Here is a 16,628-nt window from a genome sequence, read left to right as displayed (position 1 = left end):
AGCTTCATAGGGGCATTCATAAGCAGTTCCCTATCCCATGTGAGCTCTGCCAGGGTGTGCACAGAGCAATCTGTGCCCCAGCAAATCAGATACGGTTCAGATATAGATGTACAATCCTCCTTCAGGACTTCAAACAAAAGTACAATTTCCGTGTGATTGGTATGAGAATAAATTATGTATTTGTATGGATTGCATGATTAAAGTGTGTGTCATGGTTTTAGGCAGTTGAACTCTAAAATGGCACAGTAGCTTGGCTTGTCCTTGGTCAACACTCCCAGTCCAAAACAAAGACCTTTTTCACTGCTACACTTTTAAAATTAAGGCAGCACTTTTAAAGCACTTTTAAATTTAAAGCAGTAACATGTCTTAATAGATGGCTGTCCCTAACACTGCAGTGTGTGGGTCTGAATGGGTAGTGGTGGAATTAATGCAATTTTTTCTGTAGATAAACACTCAGAAGTACGGGGAAGTGTATAAGCTGAATGAAGGCCTTACACACACATCTATTTGCTTCTTTATGTTTGCTTGCCTTCATATTTTTTAAGAAGAAGGAATATTGTTTTCATAATTTAGTTACCATTACAACCTCAGCTCATTTGTAATGAGTTAAGAACGTACTGGAAGTGCTTGGCTTACTCAAGTGTTTGAGTTGCAGCACATTCAGTGATCCTGCCTAATTTTCCCAAGTGCTCTGACAGGCAGTCCCTGACTACATTCCCTGATAAACACTATTCCTCTGAATTTTAACTTTAAAATTAAACAGGGCTGGTGGAAATGCTTTGAAGAAGGAAGCCTACCTAGCCACAAAACAGAGCATGCAAAGAGTGTGCTCTCCCCCAAGATAAAATTCTTCAGACAGGAATTACAAGGATAATCGGAACCAGGCTTTCCAAAGCCTCAGCTCTTTTGAAAGTTAATAGCCAGCATAAATATACTCTGTGCAATATCTGGGGAAGGAAGGTTGAGGAGGAAAATACAGCCAAGACTATGCTGAAGGGCAAGAAACATTCTGCCTGCTCTGAGTTATTATTGTAACGAATAGAAGGACGATTGTGTAGGAACTGTTCCGCTTCAAACTCAGTGACAGAAGGACGCAGCAAAATGAGACACGTTCTGAAACGGCAGGAAGAGGAATTGCTTGGGTTTGTTGCTGGTGAAAAAGGTTAAAGAATATATTTAGTTGTTCCCTCCCCTCCTTCTTTCAACCTGGACCTAATAAAGGATGCTGTCATGGAAACGTTAAAGACCAAACATCATCTAAATTATCTGGCCTCTGCCACAGGTAATACAAGTTTTGACTTACAAGGATTATCCAGAACTAAAGCCAGAGGGAATATAAGGTTGCTATTCATTCACACTTCGAACACAATCTGCCAAACAGGCCTGGCTGAGGTTATGTTGATGTATGTCTCCATTGTATGGTGCACAGTAAAATGAATGTTCGGCTTGGGTTATCCAGTTTTTCATTGTGCCTTGGGGCAGACACGGCTCTCTGTGTTTTGCCAAGCAAGCCAGCATAAGGAATTTATGAAAAAAGAATAACGTAGGAAACAGAATGTTTTCAGGTCGAAATAGAAAGCAGATGCTTCCCAAGGAGTGAAGGCAATATAACAGAACTTGTCCCGGATGAGTGGTGGGATGGATTCCCAAAGAGACGCGGGCGCCTTCGGAGGATGTAGAAAAATGCTTTGCTGCATGAGGTTTAAAAAGAAGGCAGGTTGCTCCAAGTGTGATGGAGCTCCCTCACACTGCGGTGGTGATGGCATGGCAGGCTGTTCAGCAGGAATGGAAGAGGGTAGTGGAAAAGAAGGATTAGGCACTGGATTGGATCCATGAGATGTGTGCTGAATGCTCAGCTCAGCCTGTATTTCTCCTGCGATCTGCTTTTCCATCATTTCCAAGGAGAGAAGCCTCAAAGACTGAGGAGCTGCACGTGGGTTAAAGCCCCGTCCTGAGCAGTGAGCTCACTGGGGGTTTGGTCATGGAAACACTCGAGCGCTGCCCTCGTTTCAGGGAGATTTAGAGTCAGACACATCCTGAACGCTGAGGCGCTTGGAGGAGCCTGCAGGAACCTGCACGGAGCAAACCCTCGCTCATTTATCTGGGAACAGGTCCTGGGGAGAGCTTAACCAGCCCTAATGACGTAAGTGATAGCTCCGTTTGGAGTGAAAGCAGCTGGCTTTGGGGCTGTGTTGTCATTCTCCCCTCCCCTGTCTCTGCCAAGATAAATGTTCTTCTCTTTACCTTACTCATTAAAACGTCTTCCCAGCCATCCCAGATAAATCAAGCTGAGAACATGTTACAGTGCACACCTAAATGGTGAAATTCAGTGAGGGAATTTAATAAAGCTTCTCAGGCTGTTGATAAGATAGAAAATTACAACCTATCAAAGGCTAAAGCTACAGTACTTTGTTATTTATTTATTAGAGCTTTAAATGATTAAGAGATTGGAGCAGAAAAAAAGACCCACTGGAAACAGTTATTTTTCAGTATTTGAAGAACGCCACCAAGTTGTTCTGTGAAGTTTTTGTCATTATTTTTCAGAATACGTGGTTTTATGTTCTCAGGCAGGTATTTGATAAGGAAACAGAACTTTTTTTCTCCAGTGTGAGCAAGCAATCCTTGTTCAGTGTATGTGCTGGGGACATTGCAGGTATGGATACCCCTTCCTTTAAACATATGTAAATCTATAAACAAGTTTTCAAGCTGCATTTATTGTTTGGGTTTTTTAATAAGGGAAACAAGTCATGAGCACCGACTTAGACTCTGCTTTGATCCCTTCCTTGACTGTGTGTGCCCGTGGAAAGTGATGGAAACTGCTCCCTATCTGCCCCACTTCTGTTCTTTCTCCACTCATTCCTGGTGGGTGAGGATGGTTGCAGCAGGCGAAAGGAACCTACGCCCCTGATCAAAGAAGAGCTTCCCTGCAAGCTGTGAGGAGGTGCTGGTGGAGCTCAGCCCGTCTGCTTTGCTCCCTGGAAAGGCACAGTTCCCCCAGGTGCTGCGGGGCAGAGGTGTTCCCCGTGCTCAGAGCTGATCCCTCACCTGGGCTTACAGAACCCTCCCCAGCGATGCTGGGCTGTGAGGCTGCCCCCACCCAGCTCCCTAGTGTGGGTGATTTATGCCAGCTCAGCGCTCGGGCAGTTTGTGCAGCTGCTTTTATCAAAGTAATGTTTCAGCTCGGGAGTCGTGGCTGTCAGCTGCCCGTGTGGGTGAGCAATGAGATCCTCCAGAGGGAGATGGCTCCTAATGGAGTGTCTCATTTCTGAGGCTCCACATCAAAATCAATCTCAGTGCACAAACTCATTTCCTTGCAAGATCCTGTGTTGTTTGCTGGTGTTTAATCCCCTGTCCCACCCTCCCCCAAGTGTAAATACTATCGTTTTGGGGAAGATAAACTATTTTCCTCAGGTGTAGGAGTGGAGCAGGATGCTCCATCAGAACAGCAAGAGCTCAGCTCGGTTTTCCCGGTATGACCTTTGCCTCTCTCACATGTGAGTGCTGACCCAGCAGTTAACAGCTGGAATTAAAGCCAGCACTGAAGAGATGTGGGTGCCTGGGGCTGACAGTGCCCTGCCCCTGACATGCTGATCCTCATGGTGATTCATGCAGTGCTCTGGATTTCCCTGGATTATGGATAATTGTATTTGGGGTTAATACCAGTTCTGAACTTCACCTCTACCTGCAGCCAACTGATTCTATCCAGGCCCCTGTGCTATGTCTGCCTTACTTGGGTCTCTCTGTAGTTAAAGTTACTATCTAAGACTCCTTAATGTCACGGCTCCTGGAGTAATTTTAGTAGAAAGGAAAATAATTGTCCACTGGTGGGTGGGAGGCTCGGGTGGGTTGGTTGATATGATGGATTAGTCCTCACTGCTCCCATCATGTGAGGCATCGTAGACTCACAGAACAGTTTGTGTGGAAAGGGATTTAAAGTTCATCTCATCCCACCCCCTGCCATGGCAGGGACATCTCCCACTGTCCCAGGCTGCTCCCAGCCCCAATGTCCAGCCTGGCCTTGGGCACTGCCAGGGATCCAGGGGCAGCCCCAGCTGCTCTGGGCACCCTGTGCCAGTGTTTTACCAGGCTCAGTGAGGAAGTGCTGATGTCTTAAGGCTTGTCTGTCTTTCTACTTAGACAAAAGAAACACTTGGAACAGACTGATGGATAAAGCTGCTGACAGCTCAGTCAGGAGTGCTGGCTCCAGGAATGGGTATTTGCATAACAGGAGTTATTCAATCAATGCAAATGCTCTGCAGAGCTGCAAACCCGAAGTGAGAATGGGAGGAAGCAGCGAAATTGGCGGTGTTAAAGGTGTTAAATGGTCTGAGTAGAAATTCAGGTGAAGCTGAAATCAGGGAAACTTCAGTGTCAAAAAAGTTCTGGCAAGAGACAGAGATATTCTATCCCTTCTTGACCTTCTGGAGCTGGCTGATGATTTCTCGCTCTCGAAACATAATTTGTGAACACTGGGAGGGAAAAAAGGGAGGAAAATCCTCCTTTGTCTCCTTTGCTGCTCTAACAAACTTTTGGTTCACTGTGTCGGTGGGAGGAAATAATTTAGTAGCCTTTAACTGTGTGTTTTCCTCAGTTTGAGCTTCAGCTAAACGTCTTAAAATACACATACCCACCCATAGCAGCATTTGTAGCTGGAAGCTGAAATTCTTAGCATGTAAAAGCTGCGTGGATATCCTGCAGAAAACCTGGATGTGTCCCTGGGTCCGACTGAGGCCATCCCACTGCTGCTCAGTGTTGGATCAGGCACTGAGACAACTTGAAAGCACAGGCAGGGAGGAGTTTAAATTCTCTGAGGGAAAAATGGTTTTCAAAATATTTGAATTAACTTCTAAATGTCTTTAGAAGACAATGCACAAATTTTTGAGATTAGGCCAAAATGTCCTGTAGTTCGTCTCTTCAGACTGATGCAGAGTGATAATTGCAGGAGGTGAGTTACTGAACTGCAAACAAGTGAGGAAACTGCTGCTGTTTTGTAGGGCAGCCTGACATAAATTACCTTTTTTTTCCCTTAGAGAAGAAATCTATAAATAGCAAATTATCTATTAGCAGGTGGGTTGTGAAAGGACTTTATGAAGTATCAAAGATTCACACAGTATATAAAAAAACCCCAGGATTACAGAGTTCTCAAACAAAATTACTTTGTTTTCTGTGAGCAGATGCAAATCTGCTTCTAAATCTGCTAAGATCATGGAAGCCCCAAATAAACAAAGCTCTGTTTGAATGTTTTAGTTACATACAGAGCTGAAAGTCTCTATCCAGCAGAGAAACTCTGTGGTCCTCAGTCCTGTGCATGTATTTAGTTGTATACATTTGTTCTTCCTAATGGAGACTTAAAATATCATAAATCCGTGCTAATGTCTGTGAGTCCTATTATGAGTTATTCTAGGTTCTTTAAAATTCCTGATGATGATAAAATGCAGTGGTTTGTTTATTTTATGATAACTTCATTCTGGGTTTAATTATTCATAAGATCACAACAAAAGAATATATATTTTGCAAATATGACTGTTTAATAGTATGGCACTTCAGTAGAGCAATCTGATATTGAATCTTTAGTGAGGAATGAGTAACTCAGTTTTATTTGAATTATAAATCATGTAGATTACTGCAATAGAGATAGTTAAATTCTGCTCTATTCTCGTGTTCCAGCAAGAGCAACAAATGTATTTCAGCACTTGGTCAAATGAATGGAGTTTCCACCGAGGGAGTGAATTAAAACTATGTAACTGTTTTATAGGAATGTGTTGTAATTATCTGGTACTGGATGTATTTCCTGCCAGTTTAACTGCATAGATCAACCCTCCAATGTCACAGAGCAACTCTTACACCTAATACAGCTTTCAGGACTCAAGGATATTTTAAGATTGTTAATGTGCTGTATAAAATGAAAGCATTGCAGAGCCTGAGGGCCATGTGCAGATTGTCGTGGTGCCCTGGCATGTGAGCAGGAACTGGGCAGGGTGGGGGGGACACAAATGGCTTTGGTCCTTAACCCCCCTGCACCTGCACGGGGTGGGGGCACAGTGGCTCCAGGTGGGTTTGGGTTGTTTCTCCCCGAAGGCTGGAGGAGAACAAAGTGCCCCAAGTCTGTACAGTAGGTGTGTAGGATACAGCAAAACCCTATTTCACTGCAACCTGCAGATGTACATCTTCGCTGGAAATCCACAAAGGAAAATGTGGGAACTAGAGCAGCATTCTGCATGTCCATCTCTCACTACATCTCAGTGCCAGTTTTTCACAGGGTCAGTTACATCTCCCAAACCCTTTTCAGTGTATTTTTAAGCCAGCTGAACCCTCCAGGGCTGGGGCACTCTATGCTAACCCAGCCTGAGTAGTGAGGGCACTGTTACAGCAGTGTAATGACTTAGTAAATCAACTTGCATCAAGTGGCCAAGCATGATTTTTCAGGGAGTTTGTTCAGAGTTGTCAAATATGGAGTTTTCTTCAAACCAGTTATATTATTTGTACTGTTTAAAATTCCTAATTTCCTTCTGCTGTTCCCCCCTGAGTGACATCACCAGGTGAACAATTATATCAAGATGTTCCAGGTATCAGTTGTCTCTTTCTTTGTTTTCCTTGTAACCAGCCAAAATGTGGAAAGAAGGGGAAAAACCTCACCCTGAGCTGTCATTATTTTAAAGGTCTTCTCAATTAAGAAACAGAGTTACGCCAAATCCATTCCATACAAAATAATCTAAAGAAATGTGTGTGTGTGTGTGTGTTTCACACAGGTTCCACGAAGGAATTGATTGAGAGCTGCTGTGGAGCTGGACAGCAGTGGGCTATAGACAACGGGGAGTGCACAGAAATCCCTGTAAGTGGCATGGATGGTGATATTTGCAGGTACGTAAGGTAAAACTGAACATTTTCGGTTAACACAAAGAGCAGCCCTTGAGAAGTTCATGGGATATCCAGGAGACAGGGAACTGTCATTCATTGCCTAAATTATTGGTAGACTGGCAATATGTCGTGGCAAATTAGAAAGGAGGATTTCTCCCTCCATTTGCCCAAAATCTAATCTAAACAAAAGCTTTTTAAGGTTTCTTTTTGTCTCCCACATGAGCAGAGCACAGATTTCTGTTTCCCATTTTCAGCACATCTGTGGAGTTGCAGTTAAATTGGAGGGCAGAGCTTGGCTTCCCCTTGGCAGTGCTAAATGCAGTGATTGTCCATGTCCTTATGGGATGTATTTATTGCCCACTGTGAGTGGGCCCTGGTTCTGCTGGAGGGGGGAGCACATGCCTGGTGCTGCTGCTGGTGTCAGCAGCATCTGGTGTGAGAGAGTGCCAGGCTCTCTCTGCACAGCAGGACAACAAGGATGGGTGCAGGGTAACATGGTCCCAGTACTGCACGAGCTGCACTTCATCCCCTTCCCTCCCCACCAGTCTGGAGCAGGCCTTGGGGAGGGATGAAGGCAAACTTACTCCAGACTCACATTCTCGAAGAGTGATCCCATCATTTAGAGCACTGAAAAAGTTTGGCATAATGACTTTTATCACATTTAGTATCATTGCACCTCTCTGAAGTCAGTGGGAGATGGAAATCCTCCCCACTGGGATCTGGCGTGACGTAACTGACACATGCCAACTGTCTGTGCAGTAAAGGCAGATTAAAACATTCCAGCCTTGGCCTAAGTAGGTGTAAATCCAGTACATTAATGAGTTGCACCTGCACATCTGAGGCTGGTTTTAGATGAAAAAGCCAGATCCTAAATGTTTCAGTCCCTGTGAGTCTATTGGGATTTAAAGGAATAAGAGATCAGGGGTTCAACTGTCTTACTTCTAAAATTTCAGTTGTGTCCCTGTTTTAAAGATTTAAGCCCGCCTATAAATATTATGTCCAAAGAAAAAATTTAATGTAAAAAATATTCAAGTATGTGGCCTCAGAGCCTGGAAGGCAAGAACAACAACTTGGTGCTGCCGCTGGTGGATGTGGCAGTGAGCAGAGCTGGTGACCCTGCCCCTCTCCAGCCCCGGGGCACTGTCTGTGCTGGAACCCTGCAGCTCCCAAGAGTCTGTGCCAGCTCAGCTCACTGCCTGAAGACTGTAAGAAGTAGAATCACAGAATCCCAGAATGGTTTGGGTTGGAAGAATCTTAAAGTCCATCCAGTGCCACCCCTGCCATGGACAGGGACACCTCCACTGTCCCAGGCTGCTCCAAGCCCCGTCCAGCCTGGCCTTGGACACTGCCAGGGATGGGAATAGATAGAAAGTAGACACTAGTTTCAAAAGTTAGTTCCTGTTCTGCCAGGACAGTTCTCTGGACACGTTTGGGTGTTACAAGTGTCCATCACCGTGATGAAGGATTCATTTTCTCAGTTCATGCAGATGAAGGAAGCCTCCCTGTTACACAGAGGTTGCAGACTGAGGTGTCTGTTGTTTCCAAATGCTATTTTGAGGTGTTCATGTGGTAAAAACGTTATTGTTGAAGCTACTTCTTGATGTATCTTGATGTCTCTGGGCATTCAAGGACCAGCCTGGCCTGTCTCTGTGTAGTGACCAGCCACACTAACTGCACGATGGACACTGGGCTACAAGAGATCAGGTGCAGTAACTTGATGGCTGAACTTAAAGCAGGTTACAGGAAATCTTTAGATAATCAATGGATAGTCTGATATAAAAATACTCCCAGAGCTTGTACCGCTGGCTGTGTCAGAAATAGGATGTTAGGCTAGATGAAATCTCATCTGACCCAGAGTAGTAGTTTTTATCTTATAATTGGTGAGTTTTATCACAACAGAGCCGTGCTTATCTGGGTGGCATTTGCATGAACTGTCCCAGCACGGGCCCTGCTCTTTGCTGACACGTGTCCCAGTTAGAGACTCACACCAGTTTGATGCAGCAGTTCACTCAGCTTGACTCACTAACTCTTTTCCTGAAGCAGAAGTGTTCTGAATATTCTTCAAAATTTGCTTATCTGTTCTGCAAAGAGCAGGTTTGTGAAACAGAACAAACCAAGAGCATGTGGTTGTCACTGTTGGTTCCCAGTTCATTTTCTGGTGATAGAGGAGCTGAAACTGAGCTCTGCTGATAAGTAAAAATACTAAAATAAAGAATGGCCAGTGATACTCCAGCAGGCCAGGAATTTCTCCTGTCTAAATGTCCCATTTCAGAAGAACATGTCTATAGAGATTTCAGTGTTTAAATACAGAAAACACTTTGCACATACAAAAAAGCGCCTAAGAGCATTTGTTTGGGTTTTTTTTCAACTTAATCCCCTGCTTCCCAGTTTCACCTCTCTTGTGCTACCCAACATAAAAATATTAATATAAAAGTGACACTTGGCCACTGATACTGGAAAAGCAGCCAAGTGTCTGTCACTGCCTGGTTTCTGCTGGGATAAGAGACGTCCCTTTCCATTTTTTTTTGTGAATTGCCCAATCTACATGTCTCCCCTGAGCCTCCTTTTCTTCAGGCTGAGCCCCTTCCCAAGCTCCCTCAGCTGCTCCTGGTGCTCCAGCCCGTTCCCTGGACACGCTCCAGCCCCTCAATGTCCTTCCTGTCCTGAGGGGCCCAGAACTGACCCCAAGGTCCCTCAGCAGTGCCAGCGCAGGGGACGGGCACTGCCCGGTGCTGCTGCCAGGGCACGGCTGGCACAGCTCAGGTGCCATGGGGATGGTTCCACAGCGTGTCAGGGAGCCCAGGCTGTGGGATGTGTTACATGTGATGGCTTGGCCCTTGCAGGATTGCCCAGAAGCAGTGCTGTGTGTCCACGGTGAGGGAGAACAGCTGCCTGGCCGGGATGATCGCTGCCAAGGAGGGGGACACGTGTGGCCCCGAGGAGAGCGATCCCTGCGCGGGCTCGTCCTACAAGGTGAGCTCCTCTGATGCTTCTGCAGACGTGTAAGGTGTCCTCAGAGCCTGCCTTCAGCAGTAATTTGTTTGTGCACTACTGTGGGGCACAGAAAAGGTGAAGTTGCAGGAATGTGGCAGGGAAATGGAGCTGCTTGCATTTAAGTTTGCAGCCCCTTTTAAAACTTCACAGTGATGTTGTTTTGAATTATTTCCATCTCCATTTTGTAGACCTAACTGGCTGTATTGCTTTTGCTTCCTTGCTTTGGGAGTAGCTGAAAAGTCCATTTTAGTTTTTGTGTCTATAGTGTAGAAGAATTTAGGAAATGATGGGGCAAAACTTAATTGAAGATATAATGTGAAACCCATTACTGGACAGTTTGCTTGGCTCCAGTGTTGAATTGTGGCCCCATTTCCCAGTTCTACACAATGCTGGACTAGAGGAACAAGCATTTGGGTGATGATGGAAGCTTTTGTTCATAAATAAAGGCAAACCATTAGCGGCCAGCACAAATCACAAATCCTGAGCCACAGCCTCCGCTTAGATAAATGAGATTTGCTTTATGAGAATCACTGGAGCCAAACCAATTTAAACCAGTTTGAAGATTCAGCAGCTCGCTTGTCTTGTTTTCACCAGAACAGTGCCTTTCAGAATTCATTTCCCTCTGATCCTAATTTACATAGCTATAGCTCAGCTTAAGTGCAGCTTCCGTGGGCTCAGCAGGAACCTGATTAGTTCTATCTGTTCCTGTACATCGGAGATTCTCACAGATAATTGTTCACTGGAAGAGCAGAGAACGTGGACATCCACTGCAGAGTGTAAGGTTTAATTAGCTATGCTGATTTGTCATCTTCAGAACTATTATTAATTTGGTCTGAAGCCTATCATTAGAGTAAAAAGAGAATTTGTGCACTTGGGAGAAGACATTAATATGTCTGAAATGTGACAGAATTGTTGTTCTTAGGTTTTCACCAGGGGTGGTTTGCATGGCCGGCAGAGGCAGGCTGTGGAGTCGGTCTGATTGCACATGCCATTCCTCAGGCAGAGGTGGGGAGGGAGAACTCCATCGTTCCTGTCTGAGCTGAAACCAGTGACAAAATACTCCCGTGGAATGGTTGCTCATGCCAGTTCCAATGGGATTTTTCCTTTAAGATAAACCATCTGAGACAGTAAAATTACTGAACAGCTTTGCTCACCTATTTAGCTTGTTTAGCTCTTGAGTCATTGCAGCTACTGCTTGCAAAAAAATCAATAAATACTGAGACTGTTGAGACTTTGTATTACTTTAGCATTACAGTATGTACTGCTGTAATGCAAAATAATCCAACTTTGTAATGCTTTGTACTACAGGAAAGGTTTTCTAATTTTATTATGGTTAGACATTGTTTCAGAGGTGATCTGGCAGAAGATGCTGACAGTCCTTAGTGGTGTTTCCCCTGCTCTTAGTAACTGCTGTGGCATGAATCAAAAAAGTTTGTTTGGAATGTGGAAAGATTGATTAATTGCCCCCCAAACCAGCAAGTTATCTACACTGTCCTGCCAAAAGCCAGGGTTTTAACTCCAGGTTACAAACATTTGTAGGTCTTCAGGCATTTTCAGGTGTGGGATCCTTCCTTTTGCTTCAAGGTAGAGGTGGCAGTGCTGGTTTTTCAGATCCAGGAGTTCAGCCTGTGTTCAATCAGCCTAATCTTAGGGTGCTTTAACTGTTATTTACTTATTTAGTTGTTATTAATACAAAAAGCACATGCTTGGGGTTTTTTCCCAGTGGATGGAGACTCCACCGTGGAAAATCCAATTATGCTGGATTCCAGCAAAGATAGTTTTGAGGGGAATGCAGAAAGCTGTGAACCAAAGAATGGTTCTCAAGGTGTTTCTCAATTGCAAGGTAAAAAAAGTCATCTTTGCTATTAAATCAGTTGTAGAATTCCTGAGAAGTTCAGAAAGCAGCTAATAGAAGGTCGAGGCATTCCAATTTTTGCATTTTAGAAGGAACTTTTCAACAAACAAGTTTTTCCACTGGAAAATGAGACAGTTTTGTTCACCTGGAAAATATGTGAGCCCAAAGATGTCTGACTGATTGAATACTCTCTGTCATACCTGCACATGGGATAAATTGTGAATAAACTATGACTGCAAGAAGCCAGGGTCTTCAAGGCAAATATTGCATATTTTACAGTACTTCAGTAAAACCATGGATTATCTTGAACTTCTTCTATTTTGCATATTGAAGGTGACAGAACTGAGCTAAAACTGAAAAAAAATGCAGAAAATAGAATTTTTTTTCCATAAAATTTTGAATTTGAAGGTTCTGGATTTGGGGAGGATGGAAAGAGGAATTTTCCCTTTTCTAGCATGACCACAATTCATTATTGCTAGATTTTTTTTTTAAATACTTCTTTTGAAAAGATGATTTAGCCTATTTAGCATGCAAAATAATTCATCCTCTTCAAGGGGCGTGCTGTAAATTTTACACAAATGTTTTTGGGCACGTGAAGGCAGCTCCTCGTGGCTGTGCATATTTGCAAATGTGAGTAATGTCTGCTGTTTATGATGTTTGGGGATTTTTCAGATTAGGAAGCAGGGCCATAAAACATGAGCTGCAGCCATCCAAACTGGCTGAACATGCAAGGCTGTGCACTGAGTGTGAAATGCTCATGAAACCCCAGTGCTGTCCTGAAAAAAGGGACTTGGCAGAAGAGTTTCTGAGCATTGAGCTGGCAGTGGATGCATTTCCCTGCTGGAGACAGGCTCTGGTTTAGTGGCAATGCCCACCTAGGATTTCTGATGATGAGAAGTGATCCCTCCCCATTTCCATACTCCTCCAGCCCTTAAAACACTGCCTCTCTTATCTGCCCTGCCAGGTCAGGGATCTCCCTCCTTGGACTTTCTATTGACACAGCTCCTGCTGCCAGCTCGAGTCCTGCCCTTCAGCTCCCGTGTCTGACACCTTTCCACAGGGTGAATGTTGGAACAGACTGAAGCTGGCTCTCTGGGTTCAGAGGGGCTGTTCCAGTGTAACTGCAAACTCTCTGTGAGTGCGCGACTGTCAAAGGAGTTGCAGAGGGAAAGAGGCTCTGTGCTTTTCTGTCAGTGAAACAGACATTATTTATAGCTAAAATACATAAACAAATCAATAAGTAAATTAGGGGTGAGAGGACACTTAAATTCAAATCCACAAAGGCATCTCCAGCTCAGGTGTGACCCCTGTTGTCTCTGCAGCAGAGACTCACAGCTCCTCAGCCTCCCTGCTTGGTGAGGTATCCACAGTGGAGACTTCCTGAAGTTGCTGTCATTTCTCTGATGCACTTTTTGTGTCCTAATTGTGCAGCAGATTTGTCTGTGACTAAGTAAAGCACCACCATTTGTCTGCCACCTGCAGCAGAGCAGACTGCAAGAGGTGGGAGATCAGCGTGTCAGCGGAGCTGCTGTTCGGATGCTCTCGGGAGGGAAGAGGGAGGCAAATAACTCCTAACTGCACCCTGGCCTCCCTCCAGCCACTGTCTCAGCAGGATGCTGTCTGCCACAGCCAGGTAGTTGAAGGTCAGAGCAGGTTTGCAGGGCAGTAGTGCAGAGAGGAGAGTCTTTACTGATGCCTGACAGGGCTCAGATGCTGCTGACCCTCATGTCTGTGCAAGATATTTCCAGTTCCTGTCACACTGCTTCAAACTGACCATGTTTTGAGCTCTAATGCAGAGGTACAGATCTGTGTTATTTTGTTTATAATTTTTGTTTGTACTACACACGAACAAGGCCTGTGTGCTAGAGCTGGGAGGAGCTGATGTGCAGCACCCCTCCTTCCTGACGTGTGGAGTTGCTGAAATCGCTGGCACAGCCAGACTCTGTGTTTGTTGTGGCTGCAGTTGACCCGTTGGTGCAGAATGGCAAAAACAAGCACAAGTAAAGCTTTGGTATTTGCAACTGTCTGAACTCCAGATGTTTTTCCAGATGCTCCACTGCTTAGGGAAGTGCAGATCAGTTCCAGGTGTGTGTGGGCTCATCCCTGAAGCTGTGTTAAGTCACAGAACAGAACTGTTAAGGTGGGAAAAGACCCCTGAGATCATCAAGTGCGACTGCAAACCCAGCACCACCACCCTGTTCACCCCTAAACCATGTCCTCAAGTGTCACATCCACACATTTTTTGAACACTTCCAGGGATGGGCACTCCACCACTGCCCTGGCAGTTTGTTCAGTGCTTCCAGATGCTCGTTGCTGACAGTCCCCTTGTTTTGCAGCAATGCTGTGACTGCTGCAGCCTGGGCCTGCGGCTGAGGAGTGAGGGGAAAACCTGCGAGGCCAACATCAACCTGGGCTACCCCTGCAGCCACGTGATGCTGTCCTGCTGTGAAGGGGGGGATCACTTCATCCATCCAGAGATAAAACGGCATCCTGAGCCTCTGCCAACAGTGACCCCCAAGAAGGGTGAGTGTCCATCTGTACCTGGGGGACACTGCAGGGTCAGTGTCCATCTGTACCTTGGGGACACTGCAGGGTCAGTGTCCGTCTGTACCTTGGGGACACTGCAGGGTCAGTGTCCATCTGTACCTTGGGGACACTGCAGGGTCAGTGTCCATCTGTACCTTGGGGACACTGCAGGGTCAGTGTCCGTCTGTACCTGGGGGACACTGCAGGGTCAGTGTCCATCTGTACCTTGGGGACACTGCAGGGTCAGTGTCCATCTGTACCTTGGGGACACTGCAGACAGGGGCTCTGTGTCACACAGGCATTCAGGGAGGTGCTGGAAGGAGCAGTGCAGCAGGAGCACAGCTGCTTTCCTCTCAGACCAAGTAGAGATTTCCTTATTTCCTTTTTTCCAGTTTGGAAAACGCAAAGAATGTGTGGATGTTTCTGATCCTTAGACCCCCTTCTTTAGCAGTTTGGTTTCTTGTTTGCTTTCCCTCCCGAGTCACAACAGCCCAGGGCCCTTGGTAAGAAGCAAATTGAAGCTGCCTTTGGGCAGGAGCGATCCTGAAAGATTCTGCATAAAGCAAAGGATCAGTTTTGTTCAGTCAAACTAATCCCATGGATTATGGTATCAGTGAAACGTCCTGGGAATAGATTTCATGCTGTGCTGCTGAACACCATGGCAGCTTTCTCACAGCACACTCTGGAGAAGCCCCAGAGCTCTGCAAGTTTGTTTTCACTCTTTAAAGGGATGAACTTAGTGATGCTGAAGAGCTAAACCAAATCCTGCAGCCAAAGAGGCCTGACAAAGGGAATGTGGCAAATCTGGAGCTTGGACAGCCATGTTCCTCCCTCAGCCTTAGATCCCATTCCCTTTAGCATCACTCTGTGCCCCTCTGTCACCCCTGAGTTCCGTGGTAACCTCCTGTATATGCTGGGCTGCAGTTGTGGTCCATTCTCTTCTCATGAGCTAATTGTGTTTTCTCTCTCACCAACAAGTGAAAGGGTTTATTTCTATCCAGCTGAGACCTCCCTGAGCAAGGAACTTTGCCTGTGTGTATTCAAGAGAAGCTGACTGAGAAACTGGTTCACTTAAGAATTGTAATGTCACAGAAAGTCTGGTCAGCCTTGGTCAGGAAGGGAAGCAGGTGGTGCTTTGGCTGGTGTTTGAGAGCAGTAGGAAGGACAGCCATGCCACTGCTCAGTGGCTCCCAGGCTGCTGGTAATGCAGTATAGGAGCCAACAAACTGTGGTGCTGGAAAGAGTTTCCAAACCAGCTGGATAACTTTTTCCCCTGAAATTTGAAATTCAGTGTGGGGGAAATTTCAGATGGGGCTTCAGCACAGCACCTTGGTTCAAATGTCAGTAGGAATGGGGTGGGCAGTCTTGTGACCGGTGAGCTTGTGACCTCCCCTGTGACTCTGTGGCTCTGTACAATATCTGTCCCTCCAGCCTTAGGGAAGGAGGAGGTGGACCTCCAGCACAGTGGTATTATCTCCAGGCTGGGTTCCTTTGTTCTTACCCTTGCAGTCACTGGTTTGGGCAGATGTGACTTTCCTTGGCATTTGTGTGATCACACACCCGGTTCTGTCCAGTCCCAGTGCCAAAACAGCTGTCAGAGATGTTCTGTTGTAGTTTCAGAGAGGGAGAATCACCACGAAGCCTTGTCCATCAGCAATGAGGCTGAGCTGTCGAATAACCTGCCTGGAGATGACCTGGATGAGTGTCTGCTCTACGGGGGGGAGCTCTGCCAGCACTTGTGCATCAACACCGTGGGCTCCTACAAGTGCTCATGTTTCCCTGAGTTCACTCTGCAGGATGATGGCACCAGCTGCTCTCCAGGTGAGAAAAGGGCAATATCTTTGTGACTCCTCCACTCATCTACCCAGCTTTCCTTTAGTTTCTCTGCAGTTTCTCTGAGGTTTTTTTGTTTGTCTCTGTGCCACAGCCCGTTGTGTGTCTGTGCTGACTTCACCTGTTTAAGGAATCACTCTTCCCACACCCCGAACCTGCACTGCAGTCACCCCGAGTCACTCAGGGTTGTCACTGCTTGGGGGCTCACACTTTGCTCCAGGTGACCCTTGGACTCAGTGGGAACAGGACACATCCCTCTTAAGGGAGAATTTAGCCGTATGGATTCAGGCTTCTGTTTTGATGATGCTGATAAACTGGGTTACTCTTCTTCATGTTACAGAGCTCTTTTTTTCTGATACCTTTAACACTACTGTCTGTTGAAAATATTAGTGGCAGACAGCAGCTGTCACGTTTTCCACTTGGCCGTACAAAAGTCATTCCAAAGTATCCTGTGCTTGTAAAGGTGGGTGTTTGTTGTTTGTCTGTGTTGAAATAGGATGGACAGAATAAGGTCAAAGGCTTGTTTTGGGTTTGGGATTTTTTTTCTATCAAATACCAAATG

At 45.6% G+C, this 16,628-nt stretch overlaps 1 protein-coding gene across 1 annotated transcript in view; it reads left to right on the top strand.

Moving 5' to 3' along the window:
- The window catches only part of FBLN2 (fibulin 2), a 94,129-nt gene that overhangs the window by 56,084 nt on the left and 21,417 nt on the right, over positions 1–16,628 (top strand). The window contains exons 3-6 of the mRNA XM_082288623.1: positions 6,750–6,861; positions 9,702–9,831; positions 14,044–14,230; positions 15,848–16,054. Of these exons, the coding sequence (XP_082144749.1) occupies positions 6,750–6,861; positions 9,702–9,831; positions 14,044–14,230; positions 15,848–16,054 (636 nt within the window). The remainder of the gene's footprint in view (positions 1–6,749; positions 6,862–9,701; positions 9,832–14,043; positions 14,231–15,847; positions 16,055–16,628) is intronic.

The sequence above is a fragment of the Coloeus monedula genome (genome assembly GCF_965178545.1).
Source record: "Coloeus monedula genome assembly, chromosome: 11".
Taxonomy (NCBI): domain Eukaryota; kingdom Metazoa; phylum Chordata; class Aves; order Passeriformes; family Corvidae; genus Coloeus; species Coloeus monedula.
Note: the sequence above shows the minus strand (reverse complement) of the source record. Positions and strands in the feature narration are given on the sequence as shown.